Genomic DNA, 20,154 nt, shown 5'->3' with positions numbered 1-20,154 from the left:
TGCTTTGCGTTTCTTATGTCACTCCCTTGTGGGAAGTGACCATTGGTACTTATTTCTAGACTGACTTTTCTGCATTTATGTGTAAAGAAATATGTAGTTCCGGTTAATAATTAAGTAGGTGCAAGTATATTGTGTTGTAGCTTTTTGTTTTAACTGTATATATCTCAGTCTCCCTACATGGAAGCCCTCCATTCACCTTCCTCTGCTACTGCTCTTTGGGCTGGTCATGAGTCATGGCAGTCCCTGCTTCAGGGCTTATGCTTGAGTGGTGGGAGGTAGGCAGGAAACCAGTGAGGCTGATGGGAACCTCCAGGATATCCTGAGGGAGAGGCGGGTAATGGGTGCAACAGTAAAAGCAGGAGGTCCACTAGAACCTCACTGAATGGTAGGGAAGAAGGGTGCACAGTGGAGGTAAGGCATGTGGGTGAGCTGTGGAGCTGAGCCAGGAATTGAGTAGGAATAGGTGTGATGAGTGCCAAGGCCTGAACTTCCTAGGTATGCTGTTGAATTCGGAGATGGCTAAGGTGGCTGGAGGGGAGAGAGCAAGATGGGCAGTTGGGTATACGGCTCCCCTTGACTGCTGTTGGCAATCAGGTACCTGTTTTGATACAGGGAGAAAGGCTCTGAGGCTAATTTTTTTTTTTAAATTCTTGTTCTTGGGTCCAGATAAACAAATGACATCCAAGAAGTTTATTCAGAAGGGACCTACCAGAATAACATGAGCTGGCTGAGTGAAAGGAGTGGTTGAGTGTCATTTGCTTTCCTTGCCCTTCAGAAGGAACGGGGGAAGGGGCAAAGGGTATCGCCTGGCAGGGTCTGTCTGATGGACAGCTCATTGCTGTCCAATTCATCGGGCAGAGAAATATGGCTTACATTAAAAATTAGTAATTTGGTTCTCTGCTATATCTTATATAGATCTGGAGGAATTTCGGAACTACCTGGAGAAGCGTTTTGATTTTGAGCAAGTTACTGTGAAGAAATTTAGGACTTGGGCTGAGCGGCGGCAGTTCAACCGAGAAATGAAACGGAAACAGGCTGAATCCGAGCGGCCCATCCTGCCAGCCAATCAGAAGCTCATCACTCTATCTGTGCAAGATGCACCCACAAAGAAAGGTGAGTTGGGGCTTATAAATTTTAACGTTGACAGACTGCTTATATTATTGTCATTTTTTATGTTATTTTTTTATACTGCTATTTTTTATTTGATGTTCTTTAAATGTATACTTTGTGTGTGAGTTGCATTTGATTCAAAGCTCGAGTTTACCCTACAAATGCAGAGGTCCACCACATTCAAGGTGATGAGCCCCTAATTCAATGACTTGGTAACTTGGATGGTGCCAGGTCCATAGTGCTAGCTTGTGGTCCTCACACTGTTGCTGAGATGGTCCTTCTTGTCACAGAGTTTGTCATTAACCCCAATGGGAAATCTGAGGTCTGCATCCTGCACGAGTACATGCAGCGCGTCCTCAAGGTCCGCCCTGTTTATAATTTCTTTGAATGTGGTAAGTTTGATCTTCCCCATCTCGGTCCTAAAGTCATATACTTCATTTTGGTCATAGTTGGGGAGGCAGGAGCTGGAGGTTAGCTCCACTCTGCTGGGATAGAAATGAAAGGGGAGGGCAGGGAGGGCAATGAACAGATAGGCAGTTCATTTTCAAGGAAATGTATCCTGTCTAAGGATTAGTGTCTCTGCTTCCCGCTTCCTTTGTCCACATTCCCCTTTCCCCCACCTTCCTTTTGTCCCTTGCTCTGAGGAAGGCCTCCCTGCTGTCTCTAGGTTCCCTGAGGTGGATGAAGGGGCTTTAGGCCTGCACTTCCCACAAGCTGTCTTATTTCTACCTTCATCACACCTTTGTGAAAACCAGTTTGTCTTCTCCTTAGAAGCCAGTACCTAGGAGTTACTCATTGTTTTTCATGTCATTTCTTTGGCTCACTACATCTGTGCATCCCTGCTCCTTACAGTCCTCTGTCTCACATTGGACTCAGTCCCTGGTGGCTCTGCCACTGGCCTCTTGTTTCTCTTCCAGCCCACTATCCCATAGTCCCATTTCCCACAATTTTTCTGGTGTGCTTTCTGCCTGTTGACCATTCCTTGGACCAATCTCAATGCCTCAGGGAGCCCCCAGGTATCTGCTTTCTAGCTGCAGCCCTAACCCCACCTTGTCTGTTGGTGTGAGCGGATTGTGTGTGTGTGTGTCTGTGTGCGCGCGCGTGCGCATGCACACTTAATGTCTTGGCAAGTGTGTTTTAAAACAGTAATTTTAATTTTAAGAGAACCCAAGTGAGCCTTTTGGCGCCTCGGTGACCATTGATGGTGTGACCTATGGATCTGGAACTGCAAGCAGCAAAAAACTTGCGAAGAATAAAGCTGGTAATGTGCCTGCTTGAGTGTCAGAGCCTCATGCTGCCTGTTGTGTCTACCCCTCTCCTTGGCTAGGGAAGGCTGAGCAGCAGCCCAAGTGGGAGGGTTGTGGGTGGGCAAATCCATTTTGTTTACATAGTCATCTACTTTGATTTTTAAAAATTATGCGATCATTGGAAGAAATTCAGAAACAGAAAGTAAAACGTGAGAAATAAAAGTAGAAGGTCCCTTCTGTTCTCAGTGGCAACTGGGCTGGAGTCTCCCACCCTTATCCCTACTGTTCACAGAGCTGACTGGTCTGTGCTGGGCCCATGTTTTAGAGTGGGTTTGTATTTGAGCAAAATGTGGGCATGCTAGGAGATGAAAAACAGGTGGATCCAGCATGCTGTCAGCATTTGCTTCAAGTGGTTCTCTTTGAGTGGTTTTGACATTTGCGAGGATGATTTTCTCAGTCCCTCAAACGCTAAGTTTGGGACTGCCAGTCATTGAACACAGCATAGCAAATCGTAGGAAAGCTTATGTTTTCTGGTTAAAACCCATTGCTCTTTTTGACCGTGTGTGTGCTGTTTGATTTTGTGCCCAGTGCTAGTAGTCATTGCATTGTTTTCCAGCAGCCATTTGTCCCAGTGTCAGAGCTATTTGGCCTCTTCTTGGAGTAGACCACATTGCTGGGGGTGGTGGAGGGTGGGAGTGGGGTGGGGGACGGTGTTGCATGCACACCAGGCCCTTGCCACCTGTAGGTCAACTCCGAGGTTTCTCATTCCCATATTGTCTTTCAGAGCAGCTCAGCCCTTTATAGAGTGCAAAGTGTATCAGTTTTATCTTGTCTCACCAGTCTCACTAGGTCTCAGGTCAGTGGAAGTGTTTTTGCTCACAGGACTCAATTTCCCTCGGTGTTGCTTTCTTTTGATGATTTATGCTGAGGACAGTTGACATAATACATTATTATCTGTCCTTCTGTGAGGGTTATGCTGGGCTCACACACTCTGCTATGTTCTTTAGGAAGGCCTTCTGTCCAATTTTGAGAAATTCTGCCAAAGGTTTTTTCAGCTCACCAGACTGGGTGTTACTGAGGTCATGGAGCATACATAACACGTAGAGTGGGGCCCAGTGTGGGGTTGGAGACATCCTGCTGTCAGGGCCCTGCTGTACTTTTCCGCATGTGCAGGGATTCACTTCCGCCTACACCCCATCTGCTCTCTAGACACCTGCTCTTGGATGTCTTGCTAGCACTATAACCCTACCGGGTCAGACTGTTGCACACACCCCTCCCTCTTCCCTTAGTGCCCCACTTCCCTAACTCAGTGGCACTCAGCAGCCTTGCTTACTCGGATACCTGTGCTCAGCATGGAGCCATCCCTGTGCTCTGTCCTGCAGACACTTCCTCCAGAGGACCCATCTTGTATGGCTGTTTCTCTCTGCCACACTCCAGCAGCCTGTTCAGCTTGCAGTCCCCCAACTTAGCCCAGATTCTGCTGAGCCATTTGCCCACCTGTCATCGTGATTCCTCTGTCACACAGATCTCCTCCCTTACCTGCTACAAGTGCCTCAGGGCAAAAGTTCCCCATGCACTGCCTCCTTTCCTCAGGATGTGCTCTTTTCCATCTTCTGCTGTCCCTGCCTCTATAAAGTGCTGCTCCTCCCTAGTTCCCTTGCTCCCCTCTGAGCTATTGGGACCCTGGCCCTTCCTGCACAGCGTACAGCTCACTGACTGTATAGTTGGGAAGCAGGCTGGGCTCAAGCCCTCATCCTTAGGGTTTTTCTTTTCATAGCCCGAGCTACGCTGGAAATCCTCATCCCTGACTTTGTTAAACAGACCTCTGAGGAGAAACCCAAAGACAGTGAAGAGCTTGAGGTGAGTGTCATGATTCTGCCCTATTTGGAGCTGCCGATCTGATTCTATGGTTATTTCTTCTCAGACTCTGAAAAATGCATTTTTTATAACAGCTTTATTGATATATAACATATACTCTAAATTTTATTCTGTTAAACTGTATAGTTCAGTGGATTTTCATACATTCAGAGTTGTATAGCCATCACAACAATCTAATCTTAGAATATTTATATCACTGCAAAAAGAAACCATGTACCAGTTAGCAAAAGCTCCCTTTTCTTCCCATTCTCTAGCCCCTCAACCCTTGGCAACCACTTATCTACTTTCTGTCGCTATGGTTTTACCAATTCTGGATATTTCATAGCAATGGAATCACATGACATGTGGCCCTTTGTGACTAGCTTCTTTCACTTAGCATGCTGTGTTAGCCGTAGATCTTAAGAGATTGTGGACATTTCATTCTGTTCCTGGTTTGTTGAGAGTTTTTGGCAGGAATGCATGTTGGATTTTTCTCAGATGGTTTTTCAGCTTCAATTTGGATGATCATGTGGTTTTTGTCTTTTACTTTATTAATGTGGTGATATATTACATTGATTTTTGAATATTAAACCAGCCTTGCATTCCTGGAATAACCCCACTTGGTCATCTTATATAATAATTTCTATGTGTTGCTGGATTTGATTTGCTAGCATTTTTTTAAGGATTTTTGTAGCTATATTTATTTATAACAGATACTAGTTTATAGTTTTCTTGTTTTTGCCTGGTCGTGGTATTGGGATAACATTGGCTTCAAAGAATGAGTTGGAAAGTGTTCCTTCCTCTTCCATTGTGTGGAATAGTTTGTGAAGGGTTGGTATTAATTTTTTAAACATTTGATAGAATTCACCAGTGAAACCATCTGGGCCTAAGCTTTTTTTTGAAGTTATTTAATTACTAACTTAATCTTTTTCCTTGTTATATATTTATTCAGATTTTCTGTTTCTTGAGCCAGTTTCAAAACTTTGGTTTTCCTGGGAATTTTTCCATTTGATCTAGGTTATCTTAATTCATTGGCATACATTTGTTCACAGTATTCCTTTATGATCCTTTTTAATTCAGTAAGATTGTCATGTCCCAGTTTGAGTCTCTTCTCTTGGTCAGTCTAAAGTTTTGTCAATGTTCATCTTTTCAGAGATCCAACTTTTGGTTTGTTTTGTTGACTTTATTGTTTTTTTTTTATGGTCTATTACATTTATTTTGCTTCAGCATTTATTTCCTTTTTTCTGCCAGCCTTGAGTTTAGTTTGTTCTTTTATGGTGCATTAAGGTTAGGGTATTGATTTGAAATTTTTCTTTTTAAACATGGAGTTTACAGCTAGCTATAAATTTTCTTCTATGTACCACTTTAACTGCATCCCATAAGCTTTAATGTGTTGTGTTTCTGTTTTCATTCTTCTCAAAGTATTTTTCTAATTTCTCTTGTGATTTCTTCTCTGAACCATTGGTTATTTTAGGAGAGTTTACTTCTCATGCATTTGTGAATTTTCTGAATTTCCTCTAGTTATCGATTTTTAACTTAATTCCATTGTGGTTCAAAAGCATAGTTTGTATGATTTCAATCAATCCTTTTAAATTTATTGAGCCTTGTTTTATGACCTAATATATGATCTGTCCTGGAGAATGTTCCATGTGTACTTTAGAAGAATGTATATTCTGCTGTTATGGAGTGAACCCGATGTCTTTTAGGTCTAGTTGGCTGTGTGGTGTTTGTTGTTCACTTTCCCTGTTGGTCTTCTCCCTAGTTCTTTTATCTATTATTGAAAGTGAAGTATTGAAGTCTCTAACTATTATTGTTGAATTGTTTATTTTTTCTTTCAATTCTGTCAGTTTTTTGTTTTTTTAAAATTTGTTAATTTTAATTAGTTTCAAATATACAGTACATTGGTTAGACATCTGTATAGTTCGTAAAATGATCTCTCAATTGCTCTCTCCCTCCCCTGACCAACATATTAATGCTAACTGCATTCCCTATGCTGTGCTCCCCATCCCCATGACAATCCATCAGCTGCTAATTTGTACTTCTTTAACCCTTCACCCCATTCTTTCAGCGCCCCCAAGTCCCTCTTCCCTCTGTCCATCACCAAATTGTCCACTATATTTGTGAGTCCGTTTTAGATTAGTTTGTTCTTTTTGTTCCTTAGATTCCACATATAAGTGAAATCATATAGTGTTTATCTTTGTCTGACTTAAGTACCTTCTAAATCCATCAAAGCAATATATTTTTCCACCCCCTTTCTTTTAGTCTGAGTGCATCTTAATCAAAATTGAATCTTTTGTAGGCAGCATATGTAGGGGCCTTGTTTTCTTATCCTTTCAACCACTCTATTTTTTGGTTGGAGCACTTAATTCTTTTCCATTTAAGGTACTTATTGATAGGAATGTAGTTGTTACCATTCTTTATTCTTGTTTTTGATAACAAGTTTTTTTTTTCTTAAAGTAGTTCCTCCAACATTTCCTGTAATACTGGCTTGGTGGTGATAAATTCCTTTAGCTTATTTTTGTGTAGGAAGCTCTTTATCCGTCCTTCAACTCTAAATGATAGCTTTGGTGGATAAATTATTCTTGGTTGTAGATCCTGGGTTTTCATCCTTTTGAATGAATATTTTTTTGCCAAGCTCTTCTGTCCTGCATAGTTTCTTTTGAGAAATCAGTTGCCATTCTTATGGGTGTTCCCTTAAAAGTAGCTGTTTTTCTCTTGCTACTTTTAAGATTCTTTCTTTGTATTTAACCTTTGGCATTTTAATTATGTGTCTTGGTGTGGGCCTCTTTGGATCCCTGATTTTTGAAATTCTCTGAGCTTCCTGGGGTTTTACGTCCATTTCCTTCACCAGATGAGGGAAGTTTTCCATCATTATTTCTTCAAACAGCTGTTCAACAGCTTGATTTTCTTCAGTTACACTGATCAGACAGATATTGGTACCCTTAATAGTGTCCCATATGCTCCTTAAATTATTTTTATAGTCTTGGCATCCTATCTGTTGCCATTCTGATTGCATGTCCTTGGCTTTCTCATCAGTTTTTGATTCATGTATTTTGGAACTGTTTTTAGGTAGGTACATATGTTTGTGATATTTGATGTAATAAAAAAATGTATATTTGGTCTTTGTCCTTGGTTTCCCAGGGCAGAGCTTCTAATGTAATACAATAAGTTATTATTTGGTTTTTGTCCCCAGTTCTTGAATGCTGCCTCCAGGTTGATAAAGGTGAATAGAATGTCTTGTTATTCTTAACACTCTGCTTTTCACCATACAGTGTTTATGTTAACGAAGTGACTTTTGGAAAGCCCCTAAGGATGGGAGAGGGTGGGTTGCCAGGGGAAGCTACCATCTAATTAGAGGGTTGGAACTTTTGGCCCCACCCTCATTCTACCCCACCTTCATTGTCCAGGGATGGGAGAGAGGGGCTGGAGGTTGCATTAATTACTAATGGTTGATGTTGTAATCAATTGTACCTGTGTAGCGCAGCCTCCATAAAAAACCCAAACTGGAGCTGTTCAGGAGCTTCTGGGTTGGTGAACACGTAGAGACTGGGGGAGAGCGGTGCACTTGGAAAGGGCATGGAAGCTTCGTGCCCTTTCCCTTATACTTTGCCCTATGTATTAATCCCACCTGGCTGTTCCTGAGATATATCCTTTTATAATAAACTAGAAATCTAGTAAGTAAGCTGTTTTACTGTTTTTTGAGTTCTGTGAACTGTTATAGCAAGTTATAAAACCTGAAGAGTTTGTGGGAACCTCCAATATATAGCTGCTTGGTTAGAAGCACAGATGTCATTGTAATTAGCATCTAAAGTGGCAGTGGTAGTCTTGCGGTATTGAGCCCTTAACCTGTGGAGTCTGCTCTACCTCTGGGCAGTTAGTGTCAGATTGCTTGGTGAGGAAAACCCACACATTTTGTTTCAGAAATGTTGAGAATAGAGGTAATTTTTATTTAATGTTTGTAATAGTTATGTCATCTCAATGGATGGACCCTTTTGTCATTATAAAGTATCCTTTATTACAACTAATAGTTTCTGTCTGAGAGTCAATTTTGTTCGATATAGCTGATCTTACTATCTTTTAATTACTTTTTGCATGACATGTCTTTATTCTTTTAGTTTTAATCTATTTGTGTCTTTCAATCTAAAACTATGTTTCATATATAGCATAGGTTGGATTTTGTTTTTATTATGTCAATCTGCCTTTTGATCAGAGGGCTTATTCAATTTAAATTAAATTTAACTACTGAAAAGGTAGAATTTATGTATGCCATTATGCTATTAGTTTTCTGTTCTATGTCTTTTTTGTTTCTCAGTTTCTCTTACTGCTTTCTTTGTGTTAAATAGATACTTTCTAATGTACTGTTTTATTCATATGTTTAACTATTTTTTTTCTCAGTGGTTGTCCTAGGGAGTTCCAGTAATACCTAAACTGAAAACAGTTTAGTTTGGATTAATACCAACTAATTTCAGGTGTATACAAAAAATTTGCTTCTATATAGTTGTGTTTATTCCCACTTTGTAGCTGTTATTATTACAGATTACATCTTTATGTGTTGTGTGTCCATGTTGTGTAGCAAAGATTTATAATTATTACTCTATGTAGTTGTCTTTTAACTGTTATTGATAAGTTGCTTGTCTTACTGTTTTTTTGTTTTTTTAATTTTTTAAATTATTTTTTTATTTTTTTAGGCAAGGCAACCTTTGGTTGACCTCACAAATCGCAAGGACCTTGTCAGCTTACAATCCTTTATTTTTTATGCCTATAGCACCTGGTCTTCCTAGGTAGTCTCCCATCCAAGTACTAACCAGGCCTGACCTTGCTTAGCTTCTGAGATCAGTGTCTTACTGCTTTTGAGATTGTTTTTGGCATTAGAAATGTCTTGGTGTGGATTTTTTTGAGTTTACTCTTCTTGGAGTTTGTTGACCTTCTTGAATATGTAGACTAATGTTTTTTTGTTTTATTTTTTTGGCGGAGGGTAAGTTTCAGCTATTATTTCCTCAGACATTCTGTTCGCCCTTCTATTTCTCTTTTTCTGGGATTCTCATTATATGTAAATTAGTACGTTTAATGGTATCCCACAGGTTTATGAGGTTCTGTTTTTTCCTCCCTTTTTTTTTTTCTTCTTTTTTTAATGTTCCTCAGACTGGATATTTTCGGTTGGTCTAGTTTCAAGTTTGCTGACTATCTTTTGACTGCTTGAATCTGCTATTGAACCCCTCTTGTGAAATTTTCATAATTTCTTTGTCTATTGATATTCTGTATTTGGTGAGATACTGTTTTTGTACTTCCCTTTAAGTTTTTAGATGTAGGTTCTTTTTAGTTCTTTGAGCATATTGTAGCTGATTTAAAGTCTTTGTCTAGTAAGTCTATCTTCCTCAGGGGTGGTTCGAGTGATTGCCCCCACCTGCCACACTGTATGTGGCTTGTACGTTTCTATTTCTTTTCATGTCTTGTTTTTGAAACCTGGACATTTTAAATAATATAATGTGGCAACTGTGGTTATTAGATTCCCTCCCCTTCCTAGGATTTGTTGTTTTTGCTTTTGTTGTTGCTGTCTGTTTCATGTCTTAGTTTGCAAGGACTGGCATAACAAAGTATCACGGTCTGGGTGGCTTAAACAACAGAAATTTATGCCTCACAGTTCTGGAGGCTAGACATCTAAAATCAAGATGTTAGCAGAGTTGGTTCCTTCCGGAGGCTGTGAAGGAAGGAACTTTTCCAGACCTTTCTCCTCGATTTGGATACTATTGTCTTCATTATTTACAGGGCTTTCTGCCTTTGTGTATGTCTTCAGATTTCTTCTTTATAAGGATATATTGGATTAGGGCCCACCCTAATGACCTCATTTTAACTTGATTACCTTTATAATTAACTTAATTATCTTCAAATAAGGTCACATTCTGAGGTACTGGAAGCTAGGAGTTAAACATGTGAATTTCTTTTTTTGGCAGGCGGAGGGGCGGGGCAGGGGGGAAGATGCAATTCAATCCATAACTGACTTTCCTAGACTAATTCTATGAAGTTCAGGTCAGAGATTTCCTGTCCTGAGCCAGTTAGTCTTCCAGCCTTTGCCAAGGGGTTCTGTGTGGGTTCACTTTCAGTACTGTAGTAATTGAGAACTCTGCCTTAGCATTTACTTCCCACTTGTATAAAGCTTCTGGGTCAACCAGTGGTGGGAGATTAGGGCTTTCTCAGGTCTTTTCTGGGTCATGCACTTGGCTGCCTAGTTGGAGATTTTCAAAGCCCCCAAGGATATCTCATTCTCCAGCTTTTCCTTTTATGGTTTTTGACCTGCCTCTTGCTTACTAGCCGGTATCCTGGCCTCAGGCAACTGCAGTGTGAAACAGTTGCCACTGAATATTTTTGACAAATTTCTTGGGGAATGGATTATTTTCACTGAGTGAACTTTGAGTCAGGTCAAATAAAGACAAGTCCTACAACAGGGCTTTTCCACAGAGCTGTAAGATAGGCTAACTAGTGATGGTTCTCTATGGTTAAAATGCCACAAAGCTCGTCCTTACCAATATTCAGCCAATTTTCTTGAATAAATGTTCTTCAGATTGTTTTCCAGAATTCTGAAAAAGTTGAATTTATAAGTTTTGGCGGTGCTCTTATTGCTTCTGTGGAGGAGCAAATTTTGGAGGTCCTTATTCTGCCACTCCAGAAGTGCTTCAGGATATATTTTTAAAAATTATCCCATCTTTTGGACTAATCTTGTTACAAAATGTGGTAAAATGCCCATGGCAGTGTTAAGTGTACTCGGTTTCTAATGTTTTCTGTGGTTGTTATGGATGGGCCACAGATAGATCACAGACCCTACTCAGAGCAGACGGTCTCGAAAGTACTCGCTCCTCCAGGAAAATTACATTTCCAGCCTTTTTGAATGACTCAGCTGTGGAAAGATGGCACTCAGGGAGGCTTCCAGGGCACATTGGAATACCCCTTGCCTAGACCTCCCCCCACTTGCAGCCCAGCCAGACTCTTAGGATTGGCTGTTGCAGTTGATGGTGCTTAGGCTGTATAGATTTTGCCACACCATTCATCCTAAGAGGCAACCCTCCTATCCTCTGATGTGGGGTGGCAGAAGTATGAAGCAGTGACTATGGTTCTGGTGCTGGGAGATGGTCTGGGCCCAGCAAGGTAGGGATGTGTGGCTCTGGCAGCCTTTCTGGAAGATGGGGCTTTGCTTTGGTGCAGCAGTCGATCTGGGCAGGCTCTGCTGTTGACCTTTGGGGGAGGGCTCACCTGTTTGAGCTTGTAGGACCCATGTCCTGCTTGCCTGTGGATATTATAGTGGTAAAGTTTACAGTAATTCAAGTAAATTAAGATTGATTTGAGAAATTTTTGACATGCTGAAATAAGTGAAAATTCTCCAGGTTTAGTAGAGTGAGAGTTGGGAATATCTGGTTTCAAGGTAACATCTAAGAGGCTCTGCGTAGGATGGTAGCCTTAGCGATACCAGCATCTTACTTGGTTGATTGCTGAATGAATAAATAACTCAGTCCATTTTTTAATCAATCTGAAAGTCTTCATGCTTGCTCTTGCTTTTGTTTACTTTTGTGTTTGGCATCCTGTAGTTCCCTCAGCCTGGGCTGCCCATCCTTTACTCTGGCCAGCATGGAGACCCAGGGCCCAGGCGTGTTCCATGGCTCCTTCAGCCTCAGCAAGATGTGTGTGTTCCTGCCAGACTCATATCCCATTTAAGTATAACAGGCACTTCCTGTGGTTCTTGTTCTTTTTTCCACCTCAGCTGCCTTTTTCAGTCCCACTGCCTGCCTGTGGCCTCCTCATTTGTGGCAACACCATGGGATACATACCTAGAGGGCAGCAGCTTGCCCCAGGCCACACCATCAAGCCCGTCACTACCTCAGGTTGCTGGTGGGAGGCTGGTGGGAGGCTGGTGGTTAGCTAAATAGTACTTCTTTATTGCAGGTGCATTGTTTTGATGATGAACAGCTGGCAGTCTTTGTGTCCAGTTGTTCTGTCATCACCCACTTTTCCTCCTGTCCTCAGTCTTTAATTTATGGGGTGGTTGTGGCCTTAGCCTTATCCCTAGAACATTTCATCCCGGCCTCTGATGAGGTATCTGGTATGACAAAGACTGGGTTTTCAGAAGTTGTGCTTGGGCAGACCTATGCTGATATGTGCCCTTGGTGTCTCCCTTTCTTCCACACAGACAGCAAGATGACATATGTGGTTGGTGATACTGCCCACTGCACAGTAGTAGCATTTAGGTTCTCACCATGTACTCTGGGGCTCTTCTGGAAAGTGAAGAATCTTTCTAGAGATCATATCAGAAAGTAGCCTAAGAAAGAGGTTTCTCTAGGTGTAGAAGGGCGCATGGGGGAAGTTGCCACGTGGATAGCATCAACCAGGTGTGGAAATCCCAGCTGAAAGTTTTTCTTGTACATACAAGGAGCTTTTCATGTCAGTTCTCCAATTCTGTGACAGCAGCTGGGTTTCCACAACTTGGCTCAATTCTGACAACTTCTGCGGCAAGAGCTACTTAGATGTAGGTCCAGATTGAGGTCCAGAAGAGTCCTGAGCCACAGAAGCCTCTGTCCCTGTGGAGTTGGGGTATACTATCTTCCTGACACGTGGATGTGTTCACCTGTGGAAACTCCCTAAATCTTGTTCAAGAATTTTATAACCCAGTGTCCAATTCCCTTCTTTCCCTAGGAGGTGAGGCTGGGACTTTGGTTTTACAGGTGACCAGCCCCATCCCGAAGCTATCTAGGGACCACATTCTGAGCCACCTTGTTAGCACATAAACTCCGGTGTGGTCCACAGGGACTCATTTTTAATAACAAAAGATATTCCTGTCTCTCGGGAAATTCTAAGATTTTTAGAACCTCTGTGCCAGGAACTAGACACAATGACCAAATATGTGTTCCAGTGCTCTTGAGAGGTTGTTTTACACTTCTAAGTTAATTGTATGTGTGCGCACACCTCCACATTTTGTGTTTTCTCCTCATATTGAAATTTGTCAGAAGATAAAGTAGTCTTCCAATCAGGGCGAAGGTTGGAACAGCACATGTCTAACTGATAGGAACAGCCTTCTCTTGCTCCTAAAAAGTTGGTCTGAACCTAGTTGTTTCTGTCCCATTGTCATGAGCAGCTCAGTGGTGGAGGCCACTCTTCCCTGTGGTGTCCCTGTGGAGGTGTGGTTCCAGAGCCATGATGCACTGTACAGAGTGCAGTGTCTCAACTCAGGCACTGTGGGGGCAGCATCTGCTCCTTGTTTTGTAGTCTAGCAGTGAGGGCCCTGATGCTTTGGGAGCTCTTGCTGCAGGCTGCTGTCTGCGAAGTGCAGTGGCACAAGGTCCATGTGTGAAGTGGCACAGGTGCAGAACACCCAGAATAAGAGCTGTCTTGGAAGGAAGCAGAGTCTCAGCAAAGCAACTTTGGTATTGATTAAAAAGGGAAAACAGGTGACCAGAATAGGCACTGTTTCCTTTCATAAGGCCTGAAGTGATTTCTTGGTATTTTATTGCTTTTTAGGTAGTTGTGGGTTCGTTGGTGCATGGATATTCTAGTATTTAGGCATTAGTGACCAGTTTTTTGTTTTTTATTTCCAGTTTATTTTTTAAATTTACATGGAGTTAAATTCACTTTTTGGTACAGTTCTATGAGTTTTGACAAATGCATAATTTTGTCATATAACCAATAATACAATCAAGACCATTTTCAGACGAGATCGGGTACATTCAGGGTGGTATGCCTATCAGTACCATTTTCAAATGGTCTCCCCTTCCCAATTCTCTTGAACTCTTCTCTTTGTAGCCAAAATTGCCCCCACCTGTATTCCTTGGTAGGCACTTAACTGTCTCTCTAGATTAGCCAGTTCTAGAATGTCGTATCAGTGGGGTCATGGGATAGGCAGCCTTTGAACCAGGCTCCAACTGCACAAGATACATGTGGGATCATCCGCACGGGTGCCTGCGTCGATGGCTGGTTTTTACTGCTCAGTAGTGCCCACTGCAGGGCCATGTAGGTGTGCTCTCTTCATTTGAGGTTCACTGGGTATGTTCCCAGTTTTGGGTGATTAGCAATAGGTTGCTGTGAGGCTGTCCATATGAGCGCTGGTAACCACCTAGGAAGGGCTTGCTGGGCCATATGGTAGGTGTATGTTTAACTGGAATTGCCTTTGCACCTTTATCAGGTGATCATGTATGTGTGGGTCTGTCTGTGGACTCTGTTTTGTCCCCTTGATCTGTGTGTTTTTTCTACCAATTCCACACCATTTTGATAACTTGGAAGTCTTGAAATCACATAGTGTGAATTCTCTAATTTTGTTCCTCTTTTTCAAAAAACACTTTTTGGTTATTCTTACTCCTTTACCTTTCCATATAGAATTTAGAAATATGTCAGTATCTACAAAAAATCCTGAGATTTTGATTGAAAAACTATGTTAAACCTATAGATAAATTGGGAGAGAATTGACATGCTATCAATATTGAATCTTTTAATTCTCAAACTATCTCTATTAATTGAGGTCTTTGATATCTTTTATTGGTGTTTGGTCGTTTTCAGCACACAGATCCCACACATACTTTATTAGATTTAGATTACGTATTTCATGTGTTTTCGTTGTGAGTAGTAGTTTAGTTTCAATTCTGACTTGATTATATACAGAGATGCAATTTACTGTTCGTATATCGAACTTGTATTCTGTGGCTTTGTGAAATACTAGTAGTTTTTCTATAGTTATCTTTGGGATTTCTATGTACAGGATAAGATTGACTGTGATTAAAGATGGTTATATCACCTATCAGAATGGCTATCATCAGTAAATCAAAAAACAAGTGTTGGAGAGGATGCAGAGAAAAGGGAACCCTCATACATTGTTGGTGGGATTGCAAATTGGTACAGCCACTATGGGAAACATATGGAGGCTTCTCAAAAAATTAAAAATGGATATACCTTTTGACCCAGCAATTACACTTCTGGGTATTTATCCAAAGAAAACCAAAACAATAATTCGTAAAGATCTATGCACCCCAGTATTTTTGGCGGCACAATTTACAATAGCCAAGATATAGAATAACCTAAATGCCCATCAACAGATGATTGCATAAAGAAATTATGGTTCATATATACAATGGAATATTACTCAGCCATTTAAAAAAAAAATGAAATTCTACCATTTGCAACGACATAGATGGACCTAGAGGTTATTATGCTGAGTGAAATAAGTGAGAACAAGAAAGTTAAGTACCATATGATTTCACTTACATGCGGAATCTAAGGAACAAAAAGAACAAACTAATCAAAAACAGACTTACAAATATAGTGGACAATTTGGTGACAGACAGAGGGGAGGGGACTTGGAGGTCTGGGGGAAAGGGATGAAGGGTTAAAGAAGTACAAACTAGTAGTTGATAGATGGTTACAGGATGGGGAGCATGCATAGGGAATGTAGTTAGCATTAATATGTTGGCTAGGTGGAGGGCTAGGGGAGGAAGGGAGCAATTGGAAGGATCATTTTATGAACTATGTAGATGTCTAACCAATGTACTGTATACTTGAAACTAATTAAAATAAATAAATTAAAAAAAAAAAGATGGTTAGACTTTTTCCTTCCCAATCCAGATACTGTCTGTCTGTCTGTCTGTCTGTCTGTCTGTCTGTCTATCTATCTATCTATCTATCTGTCTATCTATCTATCTATCTATCTATCTATCTATCTATCTATTTATTTATTTAGCTTTATTGTTTCAGCTAGAACCCCTAGGACAATGCTGAGTAGCAGCAGAGTGTGTGGACATCCTTGCCTTGTTTCTCATCTTAGGGAGAAGCATCCAATCTCTTGCTGTTGAGTATGATGTTAGCTGTCAGATGATTTTATCAGGTTGAGGAAAGTCTCTTCCTTTTTTGTCGAGTGTTTTTATCATGAATAGGTGTTTGATTTTATCAAATGCCCGTTCTCTATCTATTAACATTATCATAAAGTTTTTCTTTGTTAATATAGTGAGTTGTTGATTGATTTTTTAAAATACATTCCTGGGATAAGGCTTATTTGGGCATGGTATATGTTCCTTTTTATGTGTTAATGGTTTCAGTTTACTAATACTGTTTGGGATTTTTACACTTGGATTGTGAGGGACTTTAGTTTGTAGTTTTTTTATACTTTCTTGTTATGGTGTTGATAATCAGAGTACTGCTAGCATCATAAAATGAGTTGGCAATTTTCCCTCTTGAGATTTTTTTAAAAGAGTCTGTAGAATCGGTGTCATTTTTTCCTTAAATGTTTGGTAATCATTATAATGAAGCCATCTGCACCTGGAGTTTTCTTTGCAGGAAAGTTTTTAACTGCAAATTGAATTTATTGAATAGAATAAGGCAATTCAGATTGTGTTTTTTTAGGAATTGGTCTGTTTTATCTAAATTTTTGAATTTATGGATATTGGGCTGTCTGTGGTGCTCCCTTATGATCTTCACTGTCTGTGAGGTACTGATCACCCGGGCTCTCTTGTGCTGTTGTCAGTGGGTCAGTTCTCTCTCATCGGCAACACGTGGCTGTGGCCACTTGGTACAGGTAATTGTGGTATGGGCCTTTACCAGAGGCTGTTGGGTGTTTCGGAGCTTCTGAGTTGGGGTAGAGGGAGAGAGAGAGACAGAGCGCAAGTGTGAGAATGTTTGTGTTGACCTCAGCTCTATCCAGGAGAAACCTGGTGTTACAGGGTATGCAGGTTGTTTTATACCTTCTTGGCCTGATTACGAGTCTATAGCCCAAGTGCTGAATGTTGGCTAGAGAGTGGGTCTTTACAGGCTAGATGAGAAAACCAGACACTACTGATGGGTGGGCTGCCTGGCCAGCCATTGAGGACTGGTCCAGGGTATGACATCTTGGTGAGTAACTTTGCCTGGAAACTGATCCACACTGGTGCGGGTGCTTGGGAGTGGAGGCGTCCTTTGGGAACCTGTTGAAAGACAAATAGCCAAATGATAGCAAGAGAATTTCCTGCTCACCAGAATCAGCAATCCTCTTCAGAAACAGTGCCTTTCTTTCTCTGACTCAGTCATAGTAAGCCTGCCTCCTTACTGAAGCAGGTGGTGGGAGAGGAACCCCCTGCTTTTCTGCCCAGGGCAGCTGTTTCATGTGTTCCTATAAGAAGAGGGGAGAGGGAGGTGGAGAGAGGGCCATGTGGATATGGGAGTGATTCTGCCACAAAGCCAAGGAAAGCTTGGGGCTGCCAGAAGCTGGGAAAGTCAAGGAAGGATCCTTTCTGAGAGGCTTTAGAGGGAACAGGGCCCTGCGGACACATTGGTTTTGGACTTCTGGCCTCCAGAATTGTGAGAAAAGAAATTTCTGTTGTTTAAGCCACCCAATTTGAGTACTATGTTATGACATCCCTGGGACTCTAACATAGTCTCCACTGGGGATGTGGACCATGTTCCTGAGTTAACTAGACAGGATCCTCATTTACTGGGGGGTGGTTGGGGTCAGAGCCACCTCCTAGCTGGTGTTTCTCTTTTGTGCATAACTTCCTTTTTTCCCCTTAACTGGTTAAGTGATTTCCTGTTAACTTTTCTTCTTCTTCTTCTTTTTTTTTTTTTTAAGAGTCAAAAGGAAAGCTTATTAGAAAATGGGTAACACTCCACAGACAGAGCATTGTCTCCTCTCAGAGGCAGAGAGTGAGAGGGACTCTGAGTGTTCAGGGAATTCAGTTTTTACGTAATTCTTTAGTTCCTATTTCCTTTGATATGGACATACAGTGAGGAAGGGGAAGGAGAAGAGTATGTAGTCTGCAAGACCTACTGGCAGTTTCCAGCCTTTAATCCATAGTTTCCCCATCCCTGTTAACTCTTAACCTTTCTGTTCTTTGGTCACAGGGATCGGTGTTAGAGCCAGGATCACTTTGTATTTGAGACTAGAGCCAGGCCAGACCCTTTGCAGCCTTCAGGGAGATTGGCCTATTAGACTATAGCTTTTGTGTCTGGTTAATTTTCTCTCTTTTATAATCTCACTTAGATAATCTTCAAGTTTTTCTCTGAAGTTTCGTTTATCTTTAGATTTCTGACAAATTGGGTCATCAGGCTCAGATTCAGAAAAGGCTCCCCAGGCTGTGTAGCCCAGGCCCTCACTGCACCAGGGTCTCCCACCCCATTCGCAACACTCTCTTCAGCCTTGTGCAATGCATCTCCTTGTCCATGTCTCAGAGGGCCAGCTGGACAGTGACATGGGGGTGTGTGATGTGCTACATGAGGTAATAAGGACAGGAAGCCTCTGGGAAAATCAGACAGCATGGGGAAGAGCTCTGCGAGACTGGTGGGCATGGTCCAGCACTTAGAAGTGGCTGCTTTGTTTTGTAGTATTTTAACCACATCAGTATCGAGGACTCAAGGGTCTACGAGCTGACCAGCAAGGCCGGACTGTTGTCTCCCTATCAGATCCTCCACGAGTGCCTTAAAAGGTAGGATGGGGGCTTCTCCCTGGGTGCCCAACATTTTTATTGGCTGTTTATCTTGGCTCAAGAGGCGATGCTAAAGGCCAAGTCATTGCAAGTGTACCCTGTGTGCACAGAAGCCCCTCTGCCTGGTGGTCCATCAGAGCCCTGTGGGATTGGGACAGGTATACTTGGAGAACCTCTTCCTCTTCAGCTGAGCAGTTTGGGGAAGAATTGACATTGTCTTCAGAGGACTCTTAAAGAGCTTTCTGGAAGCAGCCATTTTCTCCTCAGCTGATGTCACCCATTGTCTTTGTTTTCTCTTAAAGAAACCATGGAATGGGTGACACATCCATCAAGTTTGAAGTGGTTCCTGGTAAAAACCAGAAGAGTGAATATGTCATGGCGTGCGGAAAGCACACAGTGCGCGGCTGGTGTAAGGAACTTCCCTTCCTCCCTGCTGTCAGATGACCACTGAGGGGTATTGCCCTGCTGATGCCCCTCTCTGGCCTCCTTGGGGGTTTTGAGCCCCTGTGGCTTGGTCTTTGGCCACTGCCCTGCTGTTGACTCCCAAGCTCCAGCCATGCACACTGATCACCTGTAGCCGTGATAGTCTTTTCTGTACCACCTCTGTCCTCCCTATCCCAGGCTTGGGCTGGTCATTCTGGCTAGGCCTTTCATCTTTACCCCTGTCTAGCCCTTGGTCCTTGTGGTGGGAGGAGGTCATCCTACTCAAGTGGCAGCAGAATCTCCACCCTGCTGCTCTCTGCGTTCCTGTGCTGGGCATGTGCCGCCCCCTCTGCCTTCTGGTCTGTGTCTACTACCTGTGCTCTTTACCTAATTTGGGGTTTGAAGTAACCACTTTTTAAAATATAACTTTATTTTAAAAGAAACTTGGTATAACTACTATAACCACAAAACCAGTGCTGTGTAAATTGGAAGGTAATGCACAAGTTGGCCCTGGGAAAATTGCAGAACCACATTCAGACCCTGTGTGCCCTGTGCTCCAGCAGACACCAGTCCCACTGGGACATGTTCCTGAGTAGGTAGGCGGGGCATGGGACAGAGGAGGAATCCTGGTGTTGGGACTCCCTCCTCTGAGCCGGGAGGCCCTATATGGAAACGTGGCTAGCTTTGGCCTACCAAGCCAGAATTCCCACCTGGCACTTGCTGTTTTCCAGACCCACCCTGTACTCTAGCCAAAGCATACACACACCCTCTGGAAACTGGAAACTCCTGTGGGCTTTCTGATAGAGCCCTCCTCCCGTGCCTGCCTCCAAGGAGCCCCAGGCCACATGCTTCATGGCGCCTCGTTGCTGCTTGTCTGTGTATTTAAAAATATGGGGTTGTAGCAGGAGGGAGGCCTCTTAAGCTGTGTGACTTACTTTGTTCACATCCTGACCTGGAGCTTCTGATGGGCTATTCTATGAAGTGGGGTAGCGTGTGGGCCCTGGCCTGAGGTTGTGAGATGCCGGTGCCCAGTGTGGTATCAGAGCACTTCTCTTCCCCCTTCCTATAGAATGTGCCTTCAGACAGGTGAGCTCCTGTCT

The 20,154-nt window shown here is 42.3% G+C and overlaps 1 protein-coding gene across 4 annotated transcripts in view; it reads left to right on the top strand.

Moving 5' to 3' along the window:
* Nucleotides 1-20,154, top strand: part of DGCR8 (DGCR8, microprocessor complex subunit) — a 34,484-nt gene that overhangs the window by 10,045 nt on the left and 4,285 nt on the right. For all 4 annotated transcript variants that reach the window (XM_011367170.2, XM_011367171.2, XM_023534704.1 and 1 more), the window contains 6 exons: nt 916-1,113; nt 1,401-1,502; nt 2,273-2,371; nt 4,135-4,217; nt 18,531-18,631; nt 18,934-19,040. In XM_011367170.2, coding sequence (XP_011365472.1) covers nt 916-1,113; nt 1,401-1,502; nt 2,273-2,371; nt 4,135-4,217; nt 18,531-18,631; nt 18,934-19,040 — 690 coding nt within the window. The remainder of the gene's footprint in view (nt 1-915; nt 1,114-1,400; nt 1,503-2,272; nt 2,372-4,134; nt 4,218-18,530; nt 18,632-18,933; nt 19,041-20,154) is intronic.

Source organism: Pteropus vampyrus, unplaced genomic scaffold, assembly GCF_000151845.1.
Source record: "Pteropus vampyrus isolate Shadow unplaced genomic scaffold, Pvam_2.0 Scaffold130, whole genome shotgun sequence".
In the NCBI taxonomy this organism is placed as follows: Eukaryota; Metazoa; Chordata; class Mammalia; order Chiroptera; family Pteropodidae; genus Pteropus; species Pteropus vampyrus.
This window is presented reverse-complemented; position numbering and strand designations above follow the sequence as displayed.